This window comes from Platichthys flesus, chromosome 8 (assembly GCF_949316205.1).
Source record: "Platichthys flesus chromosome 8, fPlaFle2.1, whole genome shotgun sequence".
NCBI lineage: Eukaryota > Metazoa > Chordata > Actinopteri > Pleuronectiformes > Pleuronectidae > Platichthys > Platichthys flesus.
This window is the reverse complement of record NC_084952.1, coordinates 16,444,788-16,470,705: the sequence shown is the minus strand read 5'-3', so window position 1 is coordinate 16,470,705 and position 25,918 is coordinate 16,444,788. Positions and strand designations below refer to the sequence as shown.

The window sequence follows — 25,918 nt, the reverse complement described above, 5'->3', positions numbered from 1 at the left end:
CAAATCTACTTACTTACTAGTTAAACTATACCATCTTAAGAACTATCAATTGCCTCGCTACGGTGCATTTTGTTGTCAGTCACTTACATAAGGCTTCAGTGGTACCCATCCACCATCTGTCTCAGTTATACTTCTACTCAAGCAAAGGCCATTAACCCACCGACAACTAAGACCGTTAGACTAGATTGCAAGTCTGGTCAATTAGGTCGGCTCTTGCCTGAGACAAGTTAATCATTGGCTTCTGGGGCTGCACGCATATACAGTTTCTCACATACCATTAAAAACAGCATCTGGTGCTCCAAGACTGAGAGCCATATTATACATTCACACGCACATTAAACCACTATAACCAAGCACTGTTACAATGTTGTGACCTGTGTCGAAACCCTTCAAATGAAACTGCATCAAAATGAATCCTGACCATGAATAATGAATGTTTATCATTACACAGGGTTTGTGTTTATTTTAGGGCATTGCAGCTTTTGAATTTGATCAAAAGGAAACATTGCTATACATGCAAAAACATCAAAAAAATAAGATAATTATTTACTTAACACATTTATAACTCACTCCATGCTCCAAGGACAAAAAGGTATATAATGCAAATGCAAACCGATTAGGGAAGACCAGATGACATCATTAAAGATTAAAAACTGATTTTCACACAGCGATGAGCTCAAGAGTCGTGTTTGTAAAATGGAGAGAGAGAAAAAACAAACTGTGCAACTTACTCGGATCATGAGGACAGCCTTGCGGATGTCGCGAATGCCATCATATACCAGACGGGATGCGTCGATGAACTCGTTCTCGTCCACAGGTTGTGAAGGATTTGAACTCAAGGCCTCCACCGCAGACTCCACTTGCTCGGTGAACCGTGGCATGACTGAAAGAGGGTGAGATGAAAGGTTGGAAGAGAAATGGAAAAACAAGAGAGAAAAGAAACACAAATGAAAATCAAGAGGTACAGAAGTAAAGATAGCAGTTTAGAAGACCAACAGTATGAATATACCTTGAGTTAAGCATGGCATGTGTCACATTAATATTTGACATAAAACTTGAAGACACAGAACAATATGTTGCATAAACCTAGTGACAACTACCACGTTATTTTCATACAGCCAAAACAGAGCCAGCAGGTTTGTGTAAGCAATGGCAATAAAATGAGAATATACATCTCTTCCACGTCTAATGTTGACAAAATGAAATTTGTTCTATTGATCTATTGACTGCCTTATATGGTTGCAGGGCAAATATGGGAAATGCTGAAGGAAATAGATCCTATTTTCCAATAGAATGAATTACAAAGCTGTCCCAGAGGACATGAATTTTAACAACAGATCCAGAGGGCTCTCCAGCAGCACATTTGCAATAATAGTATTTCTGATTGAGGATTAAAATTTAGATTCAGGATTCAGCTGGGCCTTCGTGGAAGAGGAATGGATGTAAGGATGCAGAGAACAGCAGGAGTAAGAAACTCAGGGGACCAGGGTTTTGTGCTCACAGGTTGTTGATAACCTGCAGGCTTGTGTGGGAAAATTCAAATAGGTGGAGACCCTGTGAAATGTTCAGTTTTCACTACATTTTATTCCGTCACATAAGGAAGACAAGATTTCATTTTTCATTCTGTTCAAATATATTCATGTTTCAAATCAGTCCCACAAGTTTCATAAAACTTGATTCAGGTTCAACAAACTAAGAATTACATATTTCTAATCATATACTTACTGTACATTTGTAACACAAATGCAAGTGCACGTCAGATCAGAAATTCTATAATTAAAAGTTTTAAACTGAATCTCATCACTTTACTGTCAACATGGTGTGAAAGAATCTGACAAGCAGAATGTGTCTCCAGATAGTGTTATGTTAAAATATGTTAAAAGTTGAACTTCAACAACTACAACTGAACAGTGCCTGCTGTGCAGATAAATAGTGTCAGTTGAGTCAGACCTGTTTGGATGTCATAATGAAGCAATAATAATGATAAAAATATAACTGAGCAGTCAACTTCACAGAAGAAAAAATACCCTTTTCTATGCAAAGTCAGTGCATATCTGAATTTGTTTTGACAATATAATGTGACTAATATTTCAAGTAACAATAAAGATTGAACTAGCCTTTTAAAAATAGACTTCTGAGAAACACCAAACAGCACTCATTTCAAGGTGTGGCTTAGGCTGTGACAAAAACACTTAAGCAAGATAGGGTAGATGTGTTCAGATAATTTAAAGGAGATTCAGCTTCATCAATTGAATTTGTTTTTTTTATTTAAAAGATTAACATGTTCTCGTGTTTTAAAAATGCATCAGTTCTTCCTACTGTCCATTGCAGCAGTTCCTCTGATTGGACAGACAGCCCACTGTACTGTCATTGGTCAAATGCTATATAAGGGGGCATCCCAGAGTAGCCGTTGCTGATACAGACAAAAAAACCTATACAATACTCTGAAAAAAATTAAAAAGCAGGTCTCCTTTAGGAGATGCTGAATCCATAATAAGCGAATAAGTACCAAAACATTCAAGGCTTGATACCAGTTTCACTGATAAAGACCAGAAGGAATTAAGATAAGAAATTGGGAGGAATGTTCAACCCTGTTCCTCATCACACTGGGACAAAACATGGAATCCCTGCAGGGAAATTTTGATCTGGTTTTATGTGTGTAATCCACAAATATGGACACATCCATTGTTGAAAAGCAAGTTAGGTTTTACCTTTATATAATATGTATAATATCAGTCAATAACCCTACACCATCAGTCAATTTTAATTGTGCATGTGCATAATCAATAACACAAACGGCAGATAACATAACAAAAAAAAAATTGTGCAATAAATGAAATAGCTACAATAGCACTCCTGGTGAGTCCAAGTCTAAGTCATAAAAACTTAGTCAAATGATTAAGTTTGGCAGAAGCAGATTTCCAGTTGGATAATATGTGTGTATTGTACCTTGGTTAGTGAGGAGCTTGGTGGCCTCCAACACTTTCTCTGTGTAGATTCCAGGTTCATAATTGTCCATTTCACAAGTGACCACATGGACGACTCTTGCAGCTCGTCCTCGAATCGCCCCGGCAGTGCGATCCAACCCATCAACATCTTTCTCCTGCAGAGCGATGACACACTTGTTCACATCCTCCAGGATGTGGTTCTCTGGGGACAAACAAACAATAATGCTATGAGTGGCATATAAGTCTTATTAGTTTAACACGTTGTTCCAAACATGCCATCAGCCTGCCTTAACTTTAAATGTCATTTTTATTTGCTCATCTGAAACACACTTTAATCAAACCTGGATTATCTAAATATGAGTAAATGAGAAAATACATATATTAACCAAATACCTGGCCTTCATTGTGTGTTTGCATAGGGATGAAATTAAGAGGACCACTGGGAAGCTTAAGTGTATATTGGAGAGGGCTGAAGACTAATTCTCAGACTGCTTATTAATGGGAGCCTGTAAAATGCAAATGTCGACTGTGTAAATTACAGTCTGTCCTTGGCTGGAGGTGAGAGAAGTCAGTCTGCTTAATGCTTAATGAGAACTCTTTAAGGGTATGCCTGACAAACCATTTGTGTGCACGGGACAGGATGTCAATTTCAGACGTAGTTCTGCTGATGCTTCAGTGCTTTCCTCTGTGGAAACCAATCAGCCTTGGTATGTATGGCTCTCATCAGAAAAGACAAATAACAGAGATCCTTTACAGCCGTTTTACCTCCTCTTAAGAATGGTCTTAAAAGCTTTGTGCAAATCCATCTTAATTCTGACCAAAAGTGCTGTCTACCAATAAACAGTGTCCCGCCTGTTAACACATCACTAATCCAAATCATCCCAACAGTACGTTTTTATTTGTCCATGCAGAAGAATACCACTTACCAGACACACAAAGGAAGTCGTCAATGGATGTTATGTCATCAACAGCATCAGTGAGGACGCGAACCTGCTTCTCCCACTGCTCCTTGAACAAATCCATATTGTCCTGGGCCACCTTACTGTTTGGCTTTGCAGCAAGGGCTAACGCTGCATTAATCACCTGTAATCACCAAATTACAGCCATTAAAGCTCCATTACAGCATAGCCCTGAGCCACAACATTTGCATAGGTTGATTGCACGAAGCCCCCCCACTCTCCTGCCTCGATGTTGGGACTGTAGTATGAAGCCAATTCATTCCTGGGAGTGATTATAGACACAGGGTGTTTTGAAGGATTGATTGAAATAAAACTAATAGCTGCTTGTTTTGGGGGTAGAAACATCTGTGGGTATCAAAGCTCAGGATGAATGGGAGTAATTAGATGAGATTAAAAAGAGCATTGGCAGCATAGTGAAGGAAGCTGACACAGCTCAAAGGTATAGATTAGGGACTGGTAGTTAGGGTGGCAAGAGGTATAAAAAAGATGTGCTCAATGATGAACAAGACTTAGGGTACTGATGTTTTTAGATTTTCCCCTTGCTCTTTCTGACTTGTCCACTTAAGTGAATATAGTATGTAGGAAAATGGAAATACAAACTTCAGGTATTTCCACTATCTATGACATTTCTACATTTAAAACTGGCATAAAAATCGGTTTTGTTTTGATAGAGTTGCAACTGGATAGTGCTTGACCAGATGAAAATGTTGACCCGAGATGCATTGAGGGTGGACTGTGATGGTCAGGGAGGCACTGTGACAACATTGAACATGAGTATAAATGCAATAAGGTTGAAAGTGCAAATACATTTACTAGATGGGGGCCAATAAAAGAATGCAGTTAGATATGTGATGTGGACACTGGTGACATAATAGCAGGTGTTAATGTAAACAGGATCAGATTATATCCAGATACAAAACAGATTTTAATGCCAGGTGCAAATTAAGTATGTTTAAGTGGCATGTTCTGTGCCCATTTTCATTTCAGAATTGGTCAAATTAATTATTTGAGACAAATGCACTCACTGTCTCATGTCCAGTTTATGATATTTGTCCAACAATTGATCATTCCATCTAGGTTTGTACATGGCAGATGGAAATGTTTCATTTTTTAAATCAGGTATTAAAATACTAAACTGCTTGTAAGTGGATCAAAAATGCATTTATAGCAGAATGATTTGGTGGAAAAACTGTTAGAGCGACTATGTGCTGCAAAGTGCTGTAGACTCTGTCTATAATCTGCAGTTTTAACATTGTCAATGCTGTTGCTAGTAAGAGACAACAAGGACACATCAAAGAGTTGTATTATCAATGAACTGAGGAAAAGTCAGGGGTAAATTGCCTGGTACCTGTGGGCATAGAGTTTCCAGTTGAGATGCTGCCATGCGAACCAGTTTCACTCCTTCCTCATTGTTTGAGATAGAGCATGCCAGGTTGGCAACCTAAAAAGAAGACGAAGAAAAACACTCTACTTTTAAATCACAGACAGGGACACTAACACAAATGTATTTTGAGAAAAGCAAATAGAGCAATACATAATTAAACTTAGATAAGTTCATTATAGTAGCCTGGTTTCTTCTCTATCAGAAATGGAGCAGCTCTGCAACACAACTAATCCCAGTGGAATACAAACACACGGCCAAGGATTAATTTATAGCGATGCTAAAATGATACAATACGCTGCCACAGAGGGGAAAAAAGAGAAGTAGGGGGGTAAACAAAACCTAAGAGTGAATTGATCAAATATAAGTTTTGTATTTGTTTCCGCAAGAAAGGGGTAGTTCTCAGCAAAGAAGGGAGAGTTCTCAGCAGCTAAATCACAAGGCCGCCAGATTGCCATTACCCTCCTGGAATCAGAGAGGCAAATACTCCTGACACTTTAAAAAAAAATGAGCAGCCAAGTGAGAGCTGGAATGCTGAACTAAGCAGGTCTTTGCTTCGCAAGCGCCAACATTTATGGTTTGTGAGTATATTTTCTTGTACTGACCAACAAATCAAGCTCTCCAGCAATTATTTGTAAATGTTCTTGCATCTTGCAGAGTAACAGAGTGTTTGTACTCATACTCCAGAATTTAGGTCACAGACGTTGAAGATTCCCATTGGTTGGTCGGGATGGGTTGGCAACCGTTTTGAAACAGAATGCCTGTGTTATGAGGAACTGTGCCAGAGTGGGATTATCCAATAGAAAGAAAATGTGCTGAAACATAATCAATTACAAAGGCAAAAACCACCTGCTGATTGCTTTAAAAAAACAAGGAGTGAAAGGTTATTGTTAAAATGTGGGTCTTATTTTTGTAGTTGCAGCAAACCAATTCCCAATTTAAATGCTGAAATCTAGGTCACTCTGTAATGTAAGCAGTGACGATATCCAACATGTAAACAAAACCCTAGTTTTACCATTGCATCTAACATCGAGTGCAACAAGACTGTTATGACTACATTTGATTTTTATGTACTACGTGTTCACAGCTATAGAAGTCAGATTGGACAACGCAAAATCAGTGTCTTTTTATTTAATTTTTTTTATAATGGACAGCTTGGTGGTTAATTTCAATATGTGTAATAGTTTAATAGTCTCTAATATTGTATATTGCTATGCAAACCCATGTAGAGACCGCAGGGAGAACATTCAGCAACCCCAGAGTGGTGGTTATGAAAAGAAAAACGGGTAATTTATTGATCGACCTGTGTTTTCCACTTTCTTGATCTTTCACACAACACTTCTTATTCTTACCGTGACACCCCTAGGACTGAAGCCATTTCAACACGAAGAGACCAGAGAGGCGACTGAGGAGACTTGTAAGTAAACTAACACCCTTTCACTTGCTATGCTGTACCACACATTTTGATGTGTCAAGGAAGTCAGAGTTTAAGTCTGTGCAAACAATTACAAACAAATTGCACGAGCCGGTATTCAATTTTCTTTTTCTTTTTCCCCCAATGGAATTATTTTTGTTTATTTTAGGCTACACACATTTAACCTGGACTTTGCCAATATTTCTTTCATACAGAGACAATGAATATGACAAATGACATGAAATGATATCTAATGCAGATACATAATGGGGGACCATCCTATCCAAATTATGCTTATGAATTAGTTTGTTGTTTTTGCTGCGTCATCTCTTTTACTGCAATTCTATTTAGACTGGCTTATTAGAAATGTCTAGCCAGACAGGAGTAGGTATCAGATCGTCAAATATTTCCCTGTGGTTGCCAGGAGAGGAGAGGATACGAGGAGAGAAGGAGAGAGGAGGAGTGTGTTTTGGAGGCTAAATATGTACAAAATAGAATCAGAGTTAAAAATGTGAAGCTGTATTTCTCTTTCAGTAGCCTTTGGTTAGAGACTTGATAACAGGTCAGTCATGCTTAAAACACTGACAAGAACTCAGCCTTTTCCATTTTCTTGTCTCATTTTAACAGAATAAATGAAATAATGTCTTCTACTCAGTATAGGGGAGAGAAAAGCATTCAACTTGATCATGTGGCTCATCGTACATCAAATAATGTAAAAGAAAAGAACATCTTAATGCATTTCCGTATAACCCCTTATATGAGAGTATACTTCTGTAATTTTGGCTTGCAATTATACTACAAAATAAAAAATCCAGAGTAGGGTTCCATCAGGTAAAATCTGTCTTCTAAAAGATTCCATTATTCCATAGGATCACTGGCAACTGGTCTACATGTTGGCTTGACATTTTGTAAATCTGCGACTAAAGCATCAACATATCTAAACAACACAGGGTTTCCCCCAGCACTATCTTGTTAAGGCGGCCGCCTTAACAAGACTAGGGCCCCGCCTTGACTACCAATGTATTGAAAAAAAAAAAAAAATAAAAAAAAAATAAAAAAAAAATAAAAGAAATGGCATTGATAATACTCAGGTAATACGGTTTACAACATTAGTCGGGCCAATAAAGTTTTTTGAGTGTAATTGAGACGGCGACATCTGGTGGTTTAATATATTGTTGCATAGTCTATCATAGTCACCTGTCAATCTACCGCCAGTGACGTGCGGTGAGGTCAGTGAGTGGGTAGGCACTGAGTTCTGAAAGCCAGATTTCTCTAAACCTATATATTGTTAAATCAAAACCAATAAACAACAAACAGGCACGCACGGCCGATTTCAAATAAGTTCCTCCCTTTCTTTCTTTCTCTCTCACTCACTCACTCACACACACAGACGGGACGTATATGAAATGTCACGGCGGTGACTTCAGGTTTGCCCGTAGCCTACTGTAGTTTGGTCTAAATGATTAAACATCGCATCCATCGACTTAACGGACCCGTCCCTCACACCGAGGGCAGAATAAACGTAAGGCAACAAGTCAAACCTTCGCCGATTCAAACTACCGGTACTACTTCTATTCAACTTAAAAATAAAAGACAGCATTCATCATTATGTAGGACTACAGCATAACTGATGGCAACTCCACTCCATAAACTTTCTTAATAGATATAGTACCAGTAGCATATGCCCCATGAACCTGTCCAGCATCAGAATGTAACCATTTATCCACATTGCAGAGCTTAGGTTTGTCCGTCAGTAACAATGAAAACACAACTGCTCAATTGAAAATAAAATGCAGAATGGATTGCACTCGGTATCAATTCATCCAACTTTATTATTAAATAAACCCCCAAAAAGTTTCTGACTCACCAATCTGACTCCCTGGCTGTAGAAATAAGCAATACGATAGTAATCCAGTGACAGTCTGACTGACAGCACAGCTAGCTAGCATCCTTCCGTTCATGTAGGCTACCTGTCCGTTTGAAATGCTCGAACATTGTTTGTCCTTGTTGCTGCTGTACACCGTCCAAGGCTGGCGCAGGCCTTTCTCTTGCTATTCATTCTGTTCCTTTTTAAATTATAATCTAATTTGTTAAAATTCCTCCAGTCTGAAATATCTGCGGGCACGGACACGGCAGCTGCAATGTTGACTTAAAAATCCGCGGGGGTAACGCGACGTGAATAAGCATAGCCAACGTAATGACGTTGGCCTAAAGGCCAATGTATGCTTCTCCGTTTTGACGGACACGGACAGATAGGACCGCCTTCTCCAACGTGGAACGCCCTCTCCGTGCCTCTCCGCGGCTCCTCGGAGAGCTTTTCGTGCAGCTCTCCTTTTTCTAACTACACGTCGAAATGGCGGAGAGCCCACGGATAGCCCTTGGCTGTGATTGGTCCGCTAACGCCAGCATTTCGGAATGGAAACTTCCTGTTCCATTCCCTACATCACAATAAACCAAAATCACAACTACGACTCTATAATTATTGTGACAAGTGTGTTAAGCCAGCGGCGTTGTCCGGCTGACGGTGGCTGGTTAGAGCACTTACGGCACGTGTGTACGGTCACATACTGTTATAACGAACTTTCATAACGTGGCTAGCGGGCTAACCACCATGCTAACTGCGGTGGGAACAGCGCAAAAACCCGCTGACTTTAATCCCACGGCTCATGACACTCTTTCTCAAACACCGTCAGGTTAGAAGCAAACACTTTAGATCGATACTAACTAACGGTAGTAGTTAGTATCGGGTGTCCCTGCTGACTGTGTGTGGAAGCTGGGGGGAAGCTAGCTGCCTCCGTGTAGCTTCAAGCTGTTGCAGCTGTTGAATTAGCAACGCAGTTTGGAAACAAGACCGGGGAACCGCTGCGTTAAGACACGATAACATAAGCATTATGACCCGCTGGGTGTCACTTTATTCAGCAAAAACTGTCGCGTCATCAACATCCTTTTTCTGTTAGCTGCCATCGTTCACTGTGTGTGAGGAGCCGGGAGGAGCCGGGAGAAGCGTGGACTTCTTCTATATACCTCATGAGGTAGGCTTCTCTAAGCTCGACTTCAGTTGCGCCATCTACTGTTCTGGCGGTGAATTGTTTTCACAACAAAAAGGCTCGTAGAACTATAAATCAAAAAGGGTCCGTCCGCTCCGTCTGTCCGTCAGTCCACAACGGACTCGGAGTAGCATACATTGGCCTTAAGCTGCGTAAATGTCTAGTAATATCTCGATTTTAATTGGTCCATGAATGATATGTAACGTAAAGGCTTATGTGGCATACCATTTACGTAAAAAAGGCACAAAGAATGATGCTTATTTGCGTACATGTTAAATCATACAGAATCAGGTGCGCATGCGCGAAAACTTTTTTTTTCTTGCCGTCCACAATGAATAGGCGGTTAATTTGAACGGAATCCGACATCACAAACTGTCATCTTCCGAGGCAGCTTGATTTTTCTTAAAAACCGGCTTAAACCCTATTTTGTAGTGTCTGCATGTTTTCCACAACATTTGTACCTACTGTTGTTTATTTATATTGAAATAAACAGTTGTTTATTTCATTATAGTACAGTTGTTTATTTCATTCATGCGTACTGGCATCTTTGAGCAAAATACCCCCAAAAATTTTCGCCGCGCCGCTACGCACCGCGCCAACAGCACCGCCACCTGCTTACCACCTTGACTGAGACATTTACTGGGGGAAACACTGCAACATAAACCAACCTCCTATCTTATGTCACTACCATCCCTCTGCCTGGTTAAGATGAGCCTTACACTTGGTGCATGATAAACTGAATATATTTTTTTAATTCACACCGTTCTAAGGCTATCAATCTTCCAATTTCATCTTCTCATTAGGATGGATAAGATACTTCTTTTAAGTTATACGGAGAGAATTGAAATGGATTTACAGTATCTGATGAGAACATTACATATTGTGGTATAATCATTTGCTTTTTGAGTTAAAGTTTTTTCTCTGCTACTGAATTCTCCACACAGCATCCTGAGCAGCCTGGTTAAGAAGATAGCCTTGAGGTTAAAACATTAAGCTAAGTCTATTTTTTCTTCTTGCTTTTAGGATGATGAATTTCTCTGCCTATAAATGTTTACAAACATGGGAAAGAAAACATTTAAACCAGTGGATTTGGTTATAAATGTCAATACCCATTTTACTAACATAGCTTGCTTTACGAAATGACTATAAAAGCGCTCCAGCCATGTCAATGTCTTGTCAGGTCAAAAACACATCTTATTATTTAATGAGATAAACATTAGGTTTCGATTAATTGGTGTTCTGACAAACAAGGGCAGAGAAGCTGCTTGAAGCCTGCCAGAGTGAATGTGGGTCACTCATAATGTTGCTTTTAAATAAATGTGTGTGATCTAATGGATCATTTGCCTTTGGGCAGCCTACAGTGGCATGATGTCATACACACAGAGGCTGGGATGGGTGGCACTTTGCTGTTTGTACCGCTGAATGGGGGACATTACTTTTATTAACATATTTGCTTCTTCTAGTATATATTTAGAATACTTTAGCATATTTTTGTGGTTGAACGTATGAATTGCATATTTTTAGTGGTACATTCATGGAATATAATAGTTTCCAATAATCTTTATGTAAGAGAAACAGACAAGGTCAATTTTACAGGGGATTTTTTACTTAACAACTTACTGCACTTGTAGGGTATAATAAAAGATTAAGTAGGATTATCATTAGTTACATAAATTAGTGAGCTGTCAGTTTTGGATGTAATCATGTCTAGTCTATATTGGTATACTTTGTTACTTTGTTTTGTATTCAAAGTTAAGTATAATGATCCGTTTATGTATCATATTTAGTCATGAGAATTCAGGTTTGGCCAATTCTTGGGCCCCCAGCACAACTATATGATATTCAATGGGGCTCCTGAGATATTCAGCTTTAATTTATGTCTAACAAAGATCCTGTTGCTGATGAATAATTTATGAAGGATTGGATCAAGCAAGCAGTTTAGAAAGGCATGGATATTGAGCGAATTAAATATTTTGTCTAAAGGATAAAACAAAACTTATCACCCAGAACTATGACTGCATGGGATTCTATCTACAACTTCTGTTTCAGTGTTGATATTAATCAGTGTATAGAGGAAAGTATGTTCCATTTGTTCCTTAAACAGGTGAAAACACTTTATCATCTCTACTTTTATGAACAGCCGACAGCACTGCCTCGCAATGCTAATGCAGTGCAGTCCAATGTGAGATTCACTCAATCACATCTAACATTATGTGGCAACTGGCAAAGTATTAACATCTAATACTATTCATCTAAAACAGCCATCAAAGTTTAAGAAGCCGGTGTAGTGACCGAGCGTTCGAGAAGTTCATCAATGTCACGGTCTAATGCAACTCCTGACACTTCAGCCTTCAGGAGCTACTTAGGGCTCTACTCCCCAGTGTGGTCCCCTTTTCCCTTGGATGCCTCAGCGGTTATCCCAGTCAATGCTCACACTGCCCTGCTCTTGCTGGACGAACCGATCCAGCAACACTCATGGTAATTTGCCCATGGGAGAAAAGTCACTTTCAGCATAATGCTCTGACAAAGGCCTTCAAGAGATTTAAAAGACCTCTAATTAGGTCAATGGTGATTTTATGAGAATGTTGCTCATCTGAGACGTTTCCCATGCAGCTGCTTTTGAAATACCATGTGACAAGACAATATCTGTTGTTGCTGTTAAGCCATGAGTCCACACCAAAGAAAGGAATAAGAAGCAGGATGAAGTTGGGCAGTACTTATGCAGTAAGTATCACTTAAGCAGACATGTGGACTTGGTCAGTAAGAAATCAGACAACAATCTGTTGAGGGAAGGACAACATTTTCCCAGAGGTCGCATTATCCTTGAGTTGTGGTTGTTCCTTTTTTCAGTTGTATCACAAGGGCATCTCTGAGAACAGAGCTACAAACACAGAAGCTGGATGAAGACTGACGTTAACCATAAGCCAGATTAAAATGTCCACAACCAGCAGTACAACATGTTGGTTATTTGGTCACATCAGAATTTGACAAAACAATAAATTAGACTTTACCTCGATCAGTTTGTTGGCATGCTCGCGGAACACCTGGGCATATTCCTTGACTTCTTTCTCGTTGCCGTTCTTCGCAGCTTCGATCAGGACCAAAAGGGGAACATTAGTCTCCAAAAAGGAGTCGGAGACATGGTCCATTACAGCTTTACGCAGCTGTGAAGAAAAAAGGCAGCGTAAAAATAATATATTCCCTTGTGTATATGCATTCACATTTTACAGTAGAGCTTGTTTACCTGACTAAATAGCTTACATTACCTTCATATACAAGATAGAGACAAAGAAAATAGCTTATCAACTATATTAGCTAAACTACAGCGAAGACATTCCTGAGGTGAAAAAAATATACATGAGCAGTAAACTATATATATATATATATATATATATAAACTATATATATATATATAGTTTACTATATACATATACATATAAACATTTACATGAAATAAATATCATAGAAGAAATTTAAACAGGGAACAAACCTGTCTGCGAAGGTCTCTGGTTTTCTTAGTCATCCTGTCGATGGCCGTGTTCAGAGCATCACTCCTGTCCTTCCTTCCAGCCTAAAGCATGAATATGGAAAAGTAATTAGTGTGCAGTAATAAAGTACTGTGACAACTGTTTCCAACGTATTTGTTGTGGACGCTTGTATAAACTAGCATTGGGATGAGAACAAGGATAATTGAATTTAATCAATCTATGTCGGAATCTGAAAAGATGCAACAACATCTTACAGACTGAAGTGAATGAAGGCAAAAGGGAACAAATCTCTGTGAACTTTAGTCGGACAGTTTAGAGGAATGTTAAAAGTCTGAAGTTGGTTTCTTGTCTGTGTTTTCTGCCTGAAATGACAGAATCTGCGGCACTTTGTAGCTATTTCAAAGGCGTTGATCTCCCTACAAGCTCTTCAACCTGAGAACAATGCTTTCACAGATCTCCAGGTGCAGGACTAAAACCCTGTTTGATACTGAAATCCAGAACCAAAATAAAGAAGCAAATATTTATTTCTCCATAGTGTGGACATTATTTACAGTTAATAAAAATGTAAAAAAGCACTGCATCCTATGCAATGCAAAGTCAAAACAACATTCTAATCTTGTTTTCCATTTTCACTTTCTTATCTCGAATGACAAATGTGTGATGAATAAGAGGTTCAAATTTGTTCCACATGGGTAAATGGGAAATTATGTACAGTAACACTAACACCATAGGCAGTGGTCATACAGCTAAGCGTGAGGCAGTTGGCCATAACCACTGCCTCCCCCCCCCTGCTGAGAGCAGAGCGATGTTCTGCAAACTGCTAAAGCAGCGAATATATATAAAACTTTCAGGAATGATGGAGAGATGCAGCATGTGAGAGATTGAGAGAGATAGAGAGAGACACTGGACTAAAACTAAATTAGAGCAAAATTAGATGAAAAAGTATAGGCTAACTGAGAAAAGGCAAATAAACAGTTGGACTCTTGGCTGTTAATCCCCCTTATAAAGCTTAAATCAAGTGCGACATAACACATGAATGGTGGTGGCATTGACCTACCCCATCCCCCACTGCCCTTTGCCTATCGAAGGGCTGTGTACATAGTTAGGGGCTGGGGAGCTCCAACGGAACTAATCCCCTTATTTTTCCTGCAGGCTGGATGGAATGCTGTGGTAGGGTTTAGTCTGCTTTACCCTTACTCCCTCAATCCTATTTCATTCATGCCTAGCCTATATTTTATTTCCACACCAGAGGGTTCTAAAGCACTTCTTCTTCAGGTGCTTATTATGGAGGCTGTTTCTATGCGGCATCTTTTATGATACTCAAGTGAGTCTCTATCCATCTCCTTCAGGACAGATTTAGGAACATCCCTTTTCTACAAAACCACTAGTCCGCTGGATTATGGAAAGATTCAAAAGGAATAGCTTCAAGTGTCATATGATCCATAAGCTCAATGATATTGCTTGTATCGATAAGTCATCAAGTTCTCTCAATTGGTTGTCCATATATATAATTTTTTCTCTGAAAAAATGATTTTAAACAGCTTGAATTCCAAGTGCAAATATACCCCTTAAGTAAAAGGAATATCCATCATCCCCCCTGAGATTTAAGCATGTTTCGCCATGTTTTCCACTCTCACATTCTGCAGGGGAGTCCCAGTGGGACATGTAGTCTACCACAATAACTGTGGAGAATGACAGCAGCATGCTAGTCAGCTGACCTGGAAAGTCACAGCCAGATGTTTGTGTTGTCTTAAGATGAACTGAGAATTATGTGATAAGATTTAATAGGACATAAACATTTGGTAACAATGATTTTCTGCTCTCTCCACAGTTCTGTGAATTTGTGACGCAAGTTAGCTTTTAATTATGCAAATTTCAATTATGAAAATAGAACATTTGTTTCAGTTAGTCTTTGACTGTAATCTACTGCCAAAGGGTGAATTGCATTTCATTTCATTAAGTATAACCTATTGTCTGCAACAGGTGAAATAGGTTCACATAAATTAAGTAAAAGATGCTTGAGTGAGGAATGGGATGACAGGGGGTAGAAAACAACAGCACGTGTCCTTCGGATGTTCTCTGGTATCTAAGCTTTTGCTGCGGTAAATCTAGTTCATTGCAATTACCTTCACATCCAACTCCAGCCCTATTAAATAATTAAGAGAAAGTCGTAGTGTTTTCATACACTGAACAACATAAATATAACATTCTAAATTATGCTGAAATATGGCCCTTTTCATACAAAACCACATATCAAATCCATTTGCTCATTACTGGGGGGAAATATCATATTAACACAATTTTCGTTTCTTTGATCTCACCTTGTGAATCGAGCAGCAATTCTGCTATAACATTACTGTAACTATTACATGTTCAAAGCCAATCTCATTTAACTGCAGAGCAGCTGGTCATACATCACATGCCAGTGCTCAAAAATTAAAGCACTGCACTCAGGATATGTAAATTATGAATATAAGCCGGACACCCCATGTTAGCTCTGGTATAGCTTACTCCTATGGCAATGCAGCACACCCATTATCAATCCTGTCCATGATTATTTTGACTAAAGGCACTTGTTATAAATTCAATTTAGCATTGTTATGCCATTTAGTTTAAGTCTCGGGTATACTTCCATACATAGCCCATGCAGTGCAGTGCAACGTCAAGGCAACACACAGTTGTGGTTAATTTCAACAGCAAGCTGCTGCAACACCTTCAAGATATCAATATTCTGATGGTGACGAGCCAGTGGAAGGAGGGGGAGGGGGGGATGGGGGGGTCAGCGCGGAGGGTTGGGGGAGGTGGGGTAGGACTGAGGTACACAAGCAGTGTGTATGAGGCAGAGAGCAAGTGACTGAGCAAGAGAGTGAGAGGGTGTTTGTGTGTGTGTGGGAGGGAGAAAGAGAGAGAGAAACAGTAGTGATGATCGACGCCAGGCTGCCACCACTCTGTAGCAGTGAGTGGCTGCAACAAAAAGCACAGAATAACATCCCTGACTCCCTGCTCTGGTGTTTTCTCTCTCCCTGCGTCTCAGCTAGCAGACGAGAGCTTCGCGCACAGCTCTGCAGAGGCTATGCCGAGATTGAGCCGGCGTCGGAAGCAGGATCTCTAGCTGCCATCAACAAGTTAGGGTTGGAACAACACAGCCATGAAAGAGGAACACTTGATCTTCAATTAACCATTTAAGCTGACATCATTGCCGTGGATGGGAAACAAAAGGGTAAAAAAAGAAAGAGGAAAAAAAGGAGAAGGAGGGGGTCTGTTCATCGGAGTCGCTCTGGATGCAACTGATCAACTTGAAAAAATATAAATAATTATTTCAAGGATTTTTGGGATGAAGGACAAGATTCAACACTCTCTTTCAGCTTGGATTTTAACGGACTGAGAAAACCCCCGGAATAAGCATCATCTCGGGACATGGAATTTCAGATTTTGTCTCATTGGGGTGGGCTCCGAATTGCTTTATTTCCAAAGAGGCTGATTCCTTTTGTGCTTACTCAAAAGGGTTTTTTCCCTTTGGATTTTTTTTCCATCTGGTTGCTCCAAGAGTCTGCAGAAAAGGACAGTTGAATGCAGCCTCCGATGTGCACAAAAGAATGGGTAAGTTAGCCCCTTTATACGGCAGGTCGGGACATGAATAGGGAATACAAGTAAGAGAGAGGGAGGCTGAGGACTAAAAGCTCTTCAGCCCAGTCTATTTACTGCAATTGTCTTTCATGTGTCCTTCTTCACTGAATCAGTCTTGTGTATGTATACTTTTCAAAAACCATTATTATTCGAGCATAAGTCTTGAGTGATAACAAAACTCGGGGGGGGGGGGAGAGAGAGAGAAAAAACTAAAGATTAAAAGGATGACAGCATCTCATATATGCTGCTCCGAAATGGGGAAAATACATCGAAAAATTAATAAATGAAAGATGTAAGCAGCAGAAAGTGTATATTTACGTCAAATCGTTGAGCACATTTTATGAACAAAATAGATCCAAAAAAAAAAAAAAATAAGGGGGTGGAAAGGAGTGCAGCTCCTGTATGCATTTGATAATTAGATGCCTCCGTAAATGATATCTCTACTAAACCTAAGCTCAAAGATAACATTGTTACACAGATTGTGAAAGTTGTCAATGTAAAACACCTAAACTGGTGCATGTGCATCAAATGAGACCACAATCGCCACCATGAATTAGTAATAAGTGCTCTGCAGAGATTAGCTTTCCCGCACCATAGTTCATTTTCTTATCTTTGAACCCACCCAGGTTTCCATTCAAGGTGGCCATTGGTGGGACCTGCACCAGCGGCTCTGTGTCTGTGTGTGATCAGCATGCTCCTAGTGTGCCAGCTGCCTCCTGCATCGTGCACAACCTGCCCTCAAAAATGCCGCTGTGAGGACCTGCAGTTCTACTGCGACACCCAGGGGCTTCAGGCACCCCCAGATGGTGTGGACAAGGGGGCCCTGGGGTTGTCACTACGTCACAACAGCATCACTGAGCTGAGCCCTGATCAGTTCTATGGATTCGGCCAGCTGACCTGGCTACACCTTGACCACAACCAGATTACCACTGTACAAGAGGATGCCTTTCAAGGGCTCTACAAGCTGAAGGACCTCAATCTGAGCTCTAATCGTATCACCAAGTTGCCCAATACAACCTTCATCCACCTCATCAACCTCCAGATACTGGACCTGTCCTTCAATCAGATGACTGCATTGGAACCTGAACTATTTCACGGACTGAGGAAGCTCCAGATACTCCACCTTCGTTCAAATTTACTTCGCACCACACCTGTTCGAGCATTCTGGGACTGCCGCAGCCTGGAATATCTGGGCCTGAGCAGCAACCGTCTAAGAAGTATGGCACGAAATGGATTTGCTGGGCTCATTAAGCTTAAAGAGCTCCACTTGGAGCACAATCAGCTGACCAAGATCAACTTGGCCCATTTCCCTCGCCTTGTTGCTCTGCAGTTTCTGTATCTGCAATGGAATAAAATCAGCAACCTAACATGTGGCATGGAGTGGAGCTGGACCACTTTAGAGAAGCTCGACCTTACAGGAAATGAAATTCGTGTCCTCACACCTGATGTGTTTCAAACGCTGCCAAATTTAAAGATTTTGCTGTTGGATAACAACAAACTAAGCAGTCTGGATCCTCAAGTCATGGAAATGTGGCAGTCTCTGGGCACCGTTGGGCTGTCTAGCAACCTGTGGGATTGTACCAAAAGGATTTGCTCTCTGGCCACTTGGCTAAGCACCTTTAAGGGAAGGTGGGAACATTCCATTCTCTGCCATAGTCCTGAATATGCCCAAGGGGAGGAGATACTTGATGCTGTCTATGGATTCCAGCTTTGTCAGAATTTTTCAGCGCCAGTTGTTCAGACAATCAGTACAACCACAGACGCTTCTACAGCTACAGAGATCACAAGCTCCCTGTTTGGAATTATGCAGCTGACCCCCACGCAGGACTATGCGGAGGATTTTGGGAGATTTACCACGGTCACTACCACGACAACCACAACACAAACACCACTCACTGCTCAAGCAACTACTGCTGCATTGGAAGAGGCAGCAGTAACGGATGACTTCTCGGCAATGGACAACACTGTTATGACTCATAGGGTTATAATTGGAACTATGGCCCTTCTATTTTCATTATTTTTCATCATTTTCGTTGTGTATATCTCACGGAGGTGCTGCCCTCCCACCCTGCGCCGGATACGCCACTGTTCGGCCATACAGAACCGCAGACAGATGAGGACCCAGCAGCGGCAGCCTATGGCAGATCTAGCAACACAGGTACCATATAATGAATATGAGCCCAGTCACGAAGAAGGGGCACTCGTGATCATCAATGGCTATGGGCAGTGCAAGTGTCAGCAACTGCCTTACAAAGAGTGTGAAGTATGAACTCTTATTTATTCCTAGAGCATATGGTTTTCCATTTGAACATTTCAGATGATACAGGGTTTGCTTTTTTGATTTTGTTTTCCAATTTATGTAAAAAGCATAATTTCTACCAGTGAGATTTGAGAATATGTGAGAAATACTGAATGCCACACTGACAGAGGTTGGACGTGACAGTTTAGGGATGAGGTAGGGATAGTGACAAATTTATTTTTCTATGAATGCAAGGTTGTTCATATCAGGCAGGGGGCAATCATTTTAAACAAGAAAATTGTAAACTGTGAGATTTGTCTCTACATTGTCTCTATATTCTGCAGCACAGAGAGAATACTATATAACATAGCCAAATGGCCCACTGCGTACAGAATACATTAAGTTGAGAAATGTGATTCACATCTTTTACAGAGTAAATATTTGAAATTATGATTCTAAATGCACCACAGACACTGTAAGTTAATCACTCTAACACTGAGGCAGATTAATTGGATATTGGAGTGATATATATGTTTTACAGCTTCATTGTTTGGGGGAGAGGCATGACACATTAAAGGCTACTATGACCAAATTCACATTCTGAATTATAAATTCATGATATTATTATTATTATTATGTTATAAATAAAAATAAATCCTCTCTAGAGAGGCTGGAATCCTATTCGGTATACGATAATTATATTACTTTTGAAAAATCAGACATGAGCCTATAAAGGAAGTCTATAAATTTCCATCAAACAAAAAGGCTCTCAGTGTTTCCTATTTGCAGAATTTATTTGGGCATACCACCCCAAAAACAGCTGCCCTTAGCCAAAAGGGGATTTTCGGGGGAAACTTGGGTTTCTTCCAAAATATCTTGTGTGCAAATGCAACTAAAAGTGTATACTGATTGAAAACACTGCCGGTATGGTAAATTTATGTTCAATTATATAAATTGGTAAAAATGAACTCTTTAATCAGATGTTAGCTTGTAAATGTAATGCTGTTTTGCAGCTGACTCAGATGTTGGAGCACCCACACACAGGGGCCAACTGCGACAAATAAATTCTTAACCTGTGGGAAACACTAAGCATTGTTTGTCTGTGGTTAATCTCCAATACGCTACACTGCTTAGAAAAGCACATGGATGTCTTCCTGACCTTGGACATCAAGAACAAAACTGTTAGACCTTTAAATGTACCATAACTTGTACATGGATTTTTGAGCACCCAAATGCCATACACACTGTGACCATAACCATTCAAACAGCTTCACCTAATAAGTACAGTTTACTGATTTGCTAAAATATACAAGGATCAATATACAGACCAGCTAGAGTGACATGAGGGTAGCAAGTGAAATGATAAGGAACAGTGCAAATACCAGATAAGAGAGCATTTCACTCTGAAAATTAAAACTTTACCAGTCACCCAGGATCTTAACTGCTTACACTCTAATCAGGACTGACAGGCTCAAGATTGAACCAATTAAGGCAAGGCAAAAATAATCTAATATTCTGTCACCCACACCAGTGATCCAGCAACATTTGGCTTGTTCAGCCACTCGAAAGTAAAGTAATTCCACTAGAATTGTCCTCCACACCACACAACACATAACCATAACCTTTTATTTTAAGGAATTGCTCTTGTGAGGGATACTGAGCTGTCATTTACAGTCTAAACAATGTGGTTAGGGTGAATAATAAATTTCAGAGCAGTTACTTGGTTGGCAGTAACAAGTGTCAAGTTAAACTGTGGTTAATACCCTGAAAGCAAATGGAGATCCGGTAATAAGCAAACAGCAAGCCTGGGTCAGGACACATTTGTATGCAGCAGGGAGAGGATGTGCATTAGCATCAGACTAAAGCTGCTGCCGCAGCTCCGCACTTCTTTGTGTTCAGTTTGGTGGTGGGGGCAGGGTGAAAGAGAGGAATTAAGAGGAATTGATGGGACGATGGAGAGGGGCAACTCTGGGGTAATGTCGTAGTTTATCAAAACCATTAAGCATTTCTCTGGCCAAGTAAAGGTAGTAGAAAATGGAATGACGAATGCTGACTGATTGCACTTGGGCTTGAAATGTATACTGATCCCACAGAGGCAGCAGTTTCATTACTGGTTAACTGATGAGCTGTATTGAGCATTTTTATAGTGAAAATCATTTCACTCTGGAAATCAGGATATGGCATTTTGACAGTTAAATGTGTGGCAACGTTTAACAACGTCAGCCATTAAGACAGCAAGAAGTGTCATAGCATGTTGAAGATATCTGGTTTTGAGCAAATAGGTTGCTGTGTGTTGGCTGGTGCCCCTAGAGGTAGCCAGGGGGTAGCATTTGTGGCTTTGTCTCTTGGGAGCCTGCAAAATTTGGATTCACACTTTTAAATGAGTGTTTGTGTCAATGTTTCTCTGCACATGCTCATAAAATGCATTCAACAAGTTTGAAGAAAGTGTGTAAACCAAAACTTGTTACACTTAACATGAAAACCTACACTGATCATACCGATTTCCAAAGCCTTGCAGCTCCACTTGTTTTATTTTCCTCCAGCACTGCTTTTACTGTTGCCCTTCTAATCTGTCTTGCATGTTCTAAAGTCGAAATTGAGTTAAATATTCCTAATGCCATTCAGCAAACCTTATTGGGGGGACCTCATTTTTGATATCACCAAGAACGGGGATGTATGTGGAATTCCTATAAAGGTTTTGTCAATCATTGAAATTAAATTTCACTGACTACAGTTGTACTGAGAATGAAAATCCACAGAATTTGTAGAAATATGCATCCCTTTGCACTGGGTCTTTGTAAACTGTTTTTGTTTCCTCTTGTCATCCTCTAGCCCTGGTCCCCATCCTGCCTAAAAAAAAGAAAGAAAAAAAAAAAAGAAAAACCAAGTGAACCAATCCCCCTCTCTCTTACCCAACATCTTTGTGCAAAATGAATGCTTTTCTCTTCCCATTTTCCTTTTGTATTGTAAAATGTACAATTTCATATCTGTATAGTGGAAAAGATGTGCCAAACTGGAAAAAAAAAACATTTCCCCCCTCAAAACATATATTTTTTAAATAAAATCGTTATGATTTAGACTGTTTGAAATGATGGATGCTCACAACATGGTTTGGTCTTTCGATTTTTTGTTAAATGTATACACATCACGCTCTTGAAAAAAGCCTTCCAAAAATAAACAACCCTTGATGAAGGTGAAATGCAAGAGTATATTGTGAAAATTCATATGTATTGAACATAAACGCTCTCACATGTTTTTCTAGTAACAGTTTAGGTCTCTAAAGTAAACAAATACCTTTTAGCAGTGTACGTCAGCACTATTATTAAATTATCTAGTTTGCAAATTGATGTGATAAAAAAACGAAGCATTAACAGAAGTCAGCATGATGGTCACAACCTGCAATCCCGACTCCTTGGTTTCACAGAGGCAAAGGTCATTTCTGAATTGCTATAAATAATATTCTAAAAATGGCCACAGGCCCCAACTTCCAAATAAAATTCAAGATTAGAAATCTTGGCTGACAGTTGGCAGCTAATGCTCCACGCTAAATCAAACTAATGTTGTCAGTTATAGAAAAAGAGGGCGATAATAAAACTTCTATTTCCTCCGTTGTATAAAATGAGCTACATTTCAAAGTGTTAAATAATCGTAATAGTCAAATTTTTTGAATAATTGGTCATTATACATTGATTCTGGTCAACTTGAGATTTTTTAAATGCTATTTAGCAGACTCGTTATGACAAAAAGACCTTAAACACCCATTGGTTTTTAAGAAAGCTTTTCAAAATGGAGGTTCAGGTTAGGTGTATGTCTATAGAATTGACATTGCAATGTAGATTTCACAGAATTTTAGAGAGACGTAATGGGGTGAAATCAAAGTGGTGTGGTGTGTGGTCTTTATACACTGTCAGCAATGTTCTACAGTGCAAAGACACGATTAGACACATGTGTCGTTTGTCACACATTGCGTGTCACAAATGGCACTTTAAAGGGATAGTGCACTGAAAAGTTTAATTCACTCACCACTATGTGAGTATCCTCAGCATAAACATATTTTGCTCCAAAAAAGAATAGGACTTTAATTCAAAGTCTTGAGTTGGACATTTTCAGGTTGACAATTTGTTCGATATGTAAACTTTATCTAAAGGCAACTTATGTATGTCACACAGTTTGGAGTGCAAAAATTGTGAGGAATATAGGCTGACCTGGCTTTCCAGCTGTAAGAGGTACTTCAATTTTACCTTCTCTTTTTTGATGAGGCCTTCAGAAAGCACATAATTAACCTACAGAGTGTACCCAGGCAGGGGAGGCACTAAACTGATGAGTCTGACTGTGAGGACTCTGTAGTCTGGATGGTTCAAGGACTCAGAGCTCTTGCATGCTTCAGGCATTATTATGAAACCTCCAATAAATCTAGAAAATGGTTGGGAAGGACATATTGATCTGGACTCTCATCAGCAAATACATCGCTAATGTATTTATTGCTTAACACATTTAAACCCATTCCTCAACTACATGATTTGGGGATTCAAGGACAACCAATAGACGGATGAGCAACACAAAGGTCAGACTGTTTCTTTATACAAAATGCTGAGCCCTTTTGTTGATCTTTTTAGAGGGTGGCAACATTAGCTACAACTTAAAGATGAAGTTAAGCTAACATAGTCTTAGTATAAATATAAGAAAGAAAAACTAATGAGCCACTTGTGAAACAGCATCATTGCTATCACCTATATGGACTAGTACTGCGTCTAAAAAACTCCAGCAGGATATTGTTGCCACAAATAGAACATGACCATTTTGCGCGCACCAAAAATGATGATGGTGAGAACATGACCAGAAAGGTTGCTCACCTAGTTATTTACTGGTTGCATTGAATTGAAGTACAATTAACATTTTATTTTCTTGCGTGTGCCCCATTTCAAATAACAGGGAAATTAGGTAGCCATTGGCTCCAACAACCTGTCCTTCTTCCTCAACTGCAATTTCCGCAAATTCAAAATCTAGTAGTGCGCCATCCCATTTCCTCTTCATAGTCAGTACGGTGACGATAGATAAAGAAAAGCAAATTTTTATTTGACACTTTTAGACTACGGTCAGCTCTCAGAGCCACAGGCCATGGTTATTTAGCACAGTTCCAGTCCTCTTTGTGATGTATGGGTTTGGATTAAGTGTCCTAACAATAAAAAAACAGGCACTCCATACCGCAAGCCTTCCATTGCTGCCTTCTCTTCCCAGAAGTCAGCGTTGTGTCAAATTGTGACACATGATTTAATACAACGCACTGCTGTTATCATGTTCTCTAAGCAACAGCACTGACAGCTCCACCACGAACCTTGTTTTCTGTGCAGAGTGGACAACTTTCAATAGGTTAGCTGAAATACCACACCATTTGACATATTACAAACAGTCTGGTTACAAACTGGAAAGGCCATTTCTTTCTACCTGCTTTACTGTTGTATGCCAGTAAGAAGACAAAGTCTGATTTGATAATACAGCTTGAACAAAGCATTGTTGCTGTCAACTACCCAAGTACGCTGATTTCCATGAAAGGCCAAGATGCAGGCTTCCAAGGTTTTGAAAATAGATGGATAATAATGATACAAATCGATGCATCTGTTGAACACACAGCTTGTTAGCAAAGGACTCTGTGTAATTTGTTTGGTTTTTCACTCAACACAAAGATATCCACATTATCCAGTCATTTAATATCTTGTTGCCAAGCTCAGTGGCGTGTTTTATAATGGGACTTGCTATAATATGTAATCTGAGTGAATAAGTCAAAACATGCCTAGATGAGGTCTGCCATTACATTATGATTAGCTGACGCTTTCATCCAAAGCTACTTACAATAAGTGCATTCAACCATGAGGGTAAGATCCCAGAACAACAAGAATCAAGAAGGTACTATTTCTTCAAGAAAGCCAAACTACAAAGTGTAATTGCCATTTTAGTGCTACTAAATTGTTAGTTTCATATTTATTTCAAGGTATAGTCAAAAAAGTTGTGTTTTTAGTTTGCGGCTGAAGATGTATAGACTTTCATCACAGCTCGATTTACTTCAATTCAGTTTGTTACTATCCTGTAACCTCCAACTAATGTAATGCTCTGAGACGACAGCAGAGAAGAGAAGATTCTAATTTTGGTTTCCCCTCCCATTTTTAACAATGAATGCAAGTGGACATCTGAATTATCAAGGTAAGAAACAAGGGTTGAATAATGTTCACGATAAGAATATTTTGTTGATTTATTTGTCTGTGATAAATGTATGGTTCTTATGAGGGTGAAACAAAATGGACACTTCATGTACCTCTATTCCAAATGGCTAAAATCCAAATCATTATAGCAACAATAGAAAACATAACTACTCTCTAACTGAAAAGACTACGCAGTTCCCCAAAGTTCTATGGAGCTTTATGAGAGCTTTCCAAATTTGGTTCACTCTCTACTGTCATCAGCATCAGAAAAGCTGCAACAATCCACAACATGCTGTGTGAAAATAATAAAATTTCCTTAAATTTTAGACTCCTAAGTGACCAAAACATACATAGGAATTATAACAGGTGTTACCGTAAGCTTGGTGTGGCTTTCATGTTGGTGTAAAAACAATCAATTCTGGCTTCACCTATATGGGACATGTGACAAAACTTAAACTTCCATTTCATTTAAAAGGCAAATTAATACTGTTTCATTAACTATAAATCTGTGAAAGGAACATTAAAGACAAAATTATAAAACACATTACCCAGTTATAAAACCTAAAACTTGGGATGTATTTTCCTTGGCAAATGCAAAACAACAAAACATTTAGCAAC

The 25,918-nt window shown here is 39.5% G+C and overlaps 2 protein-coding genes across 3 annotated transcripts in view; one reads left to right on the top strand and one right to left on the bottom strand.

Moving 5' to 3' along the window:
* The window catches only part of ctnna1 (catenin (cadherin-associated protein), alpha 1), a 71,797-nt gene that overhangs the window by 25,233 nt on the left and 20,646 nt on the right, over positions 1-25,918 (bottom strand). For both annotated transcript variants that reach the window (XM_062393599.1, XM_062393600.1), the window contains exons 8-13: positions 13,240-13,320; positions 12,761-12,913; positions 5,256-5,348; positions 3,875-4,031; positions 2,950-3,150; positions 732-883 (exon numbers count right to left, since the gene is read on the bottom strand). In XM_062393599.1, the coding sequence (XP_062249583.1) occupies positions 732-883; positions 2,950-3,150; positions 3,875-4,031; positions 5,256-5,348; positions 12,761-12,913; positions 13,240-13,320 (837 nt within the window). The remainder of the gene's footprint in view (positions 1-731; positions 884-2,949; positions 3,151-3,874; positions 4,032-5,255; positions 5,349-12,760; positions 12,914-13,239; positions 13,321-25,918) is intronic.
* lrrtm2 (leucine rich repeat transmembrane neuronal 2) lies at positions 16,655-22,396 on the top strand. Its single transcript, XM_062393602.1, has 2 exons — positions 16,655-16,837; positions 17,491-22,396. Exons 1-2 carry the CDS (start codon positions 16,834-16,836, stop codon positions 19,131-19,133), a joined length of 1,647 nt encoding a protein of 548 aa, XP_062249586.1. The 5' UTR covers positions 16,655-16,833; the 3' UTR covers positions 19,134-22,396.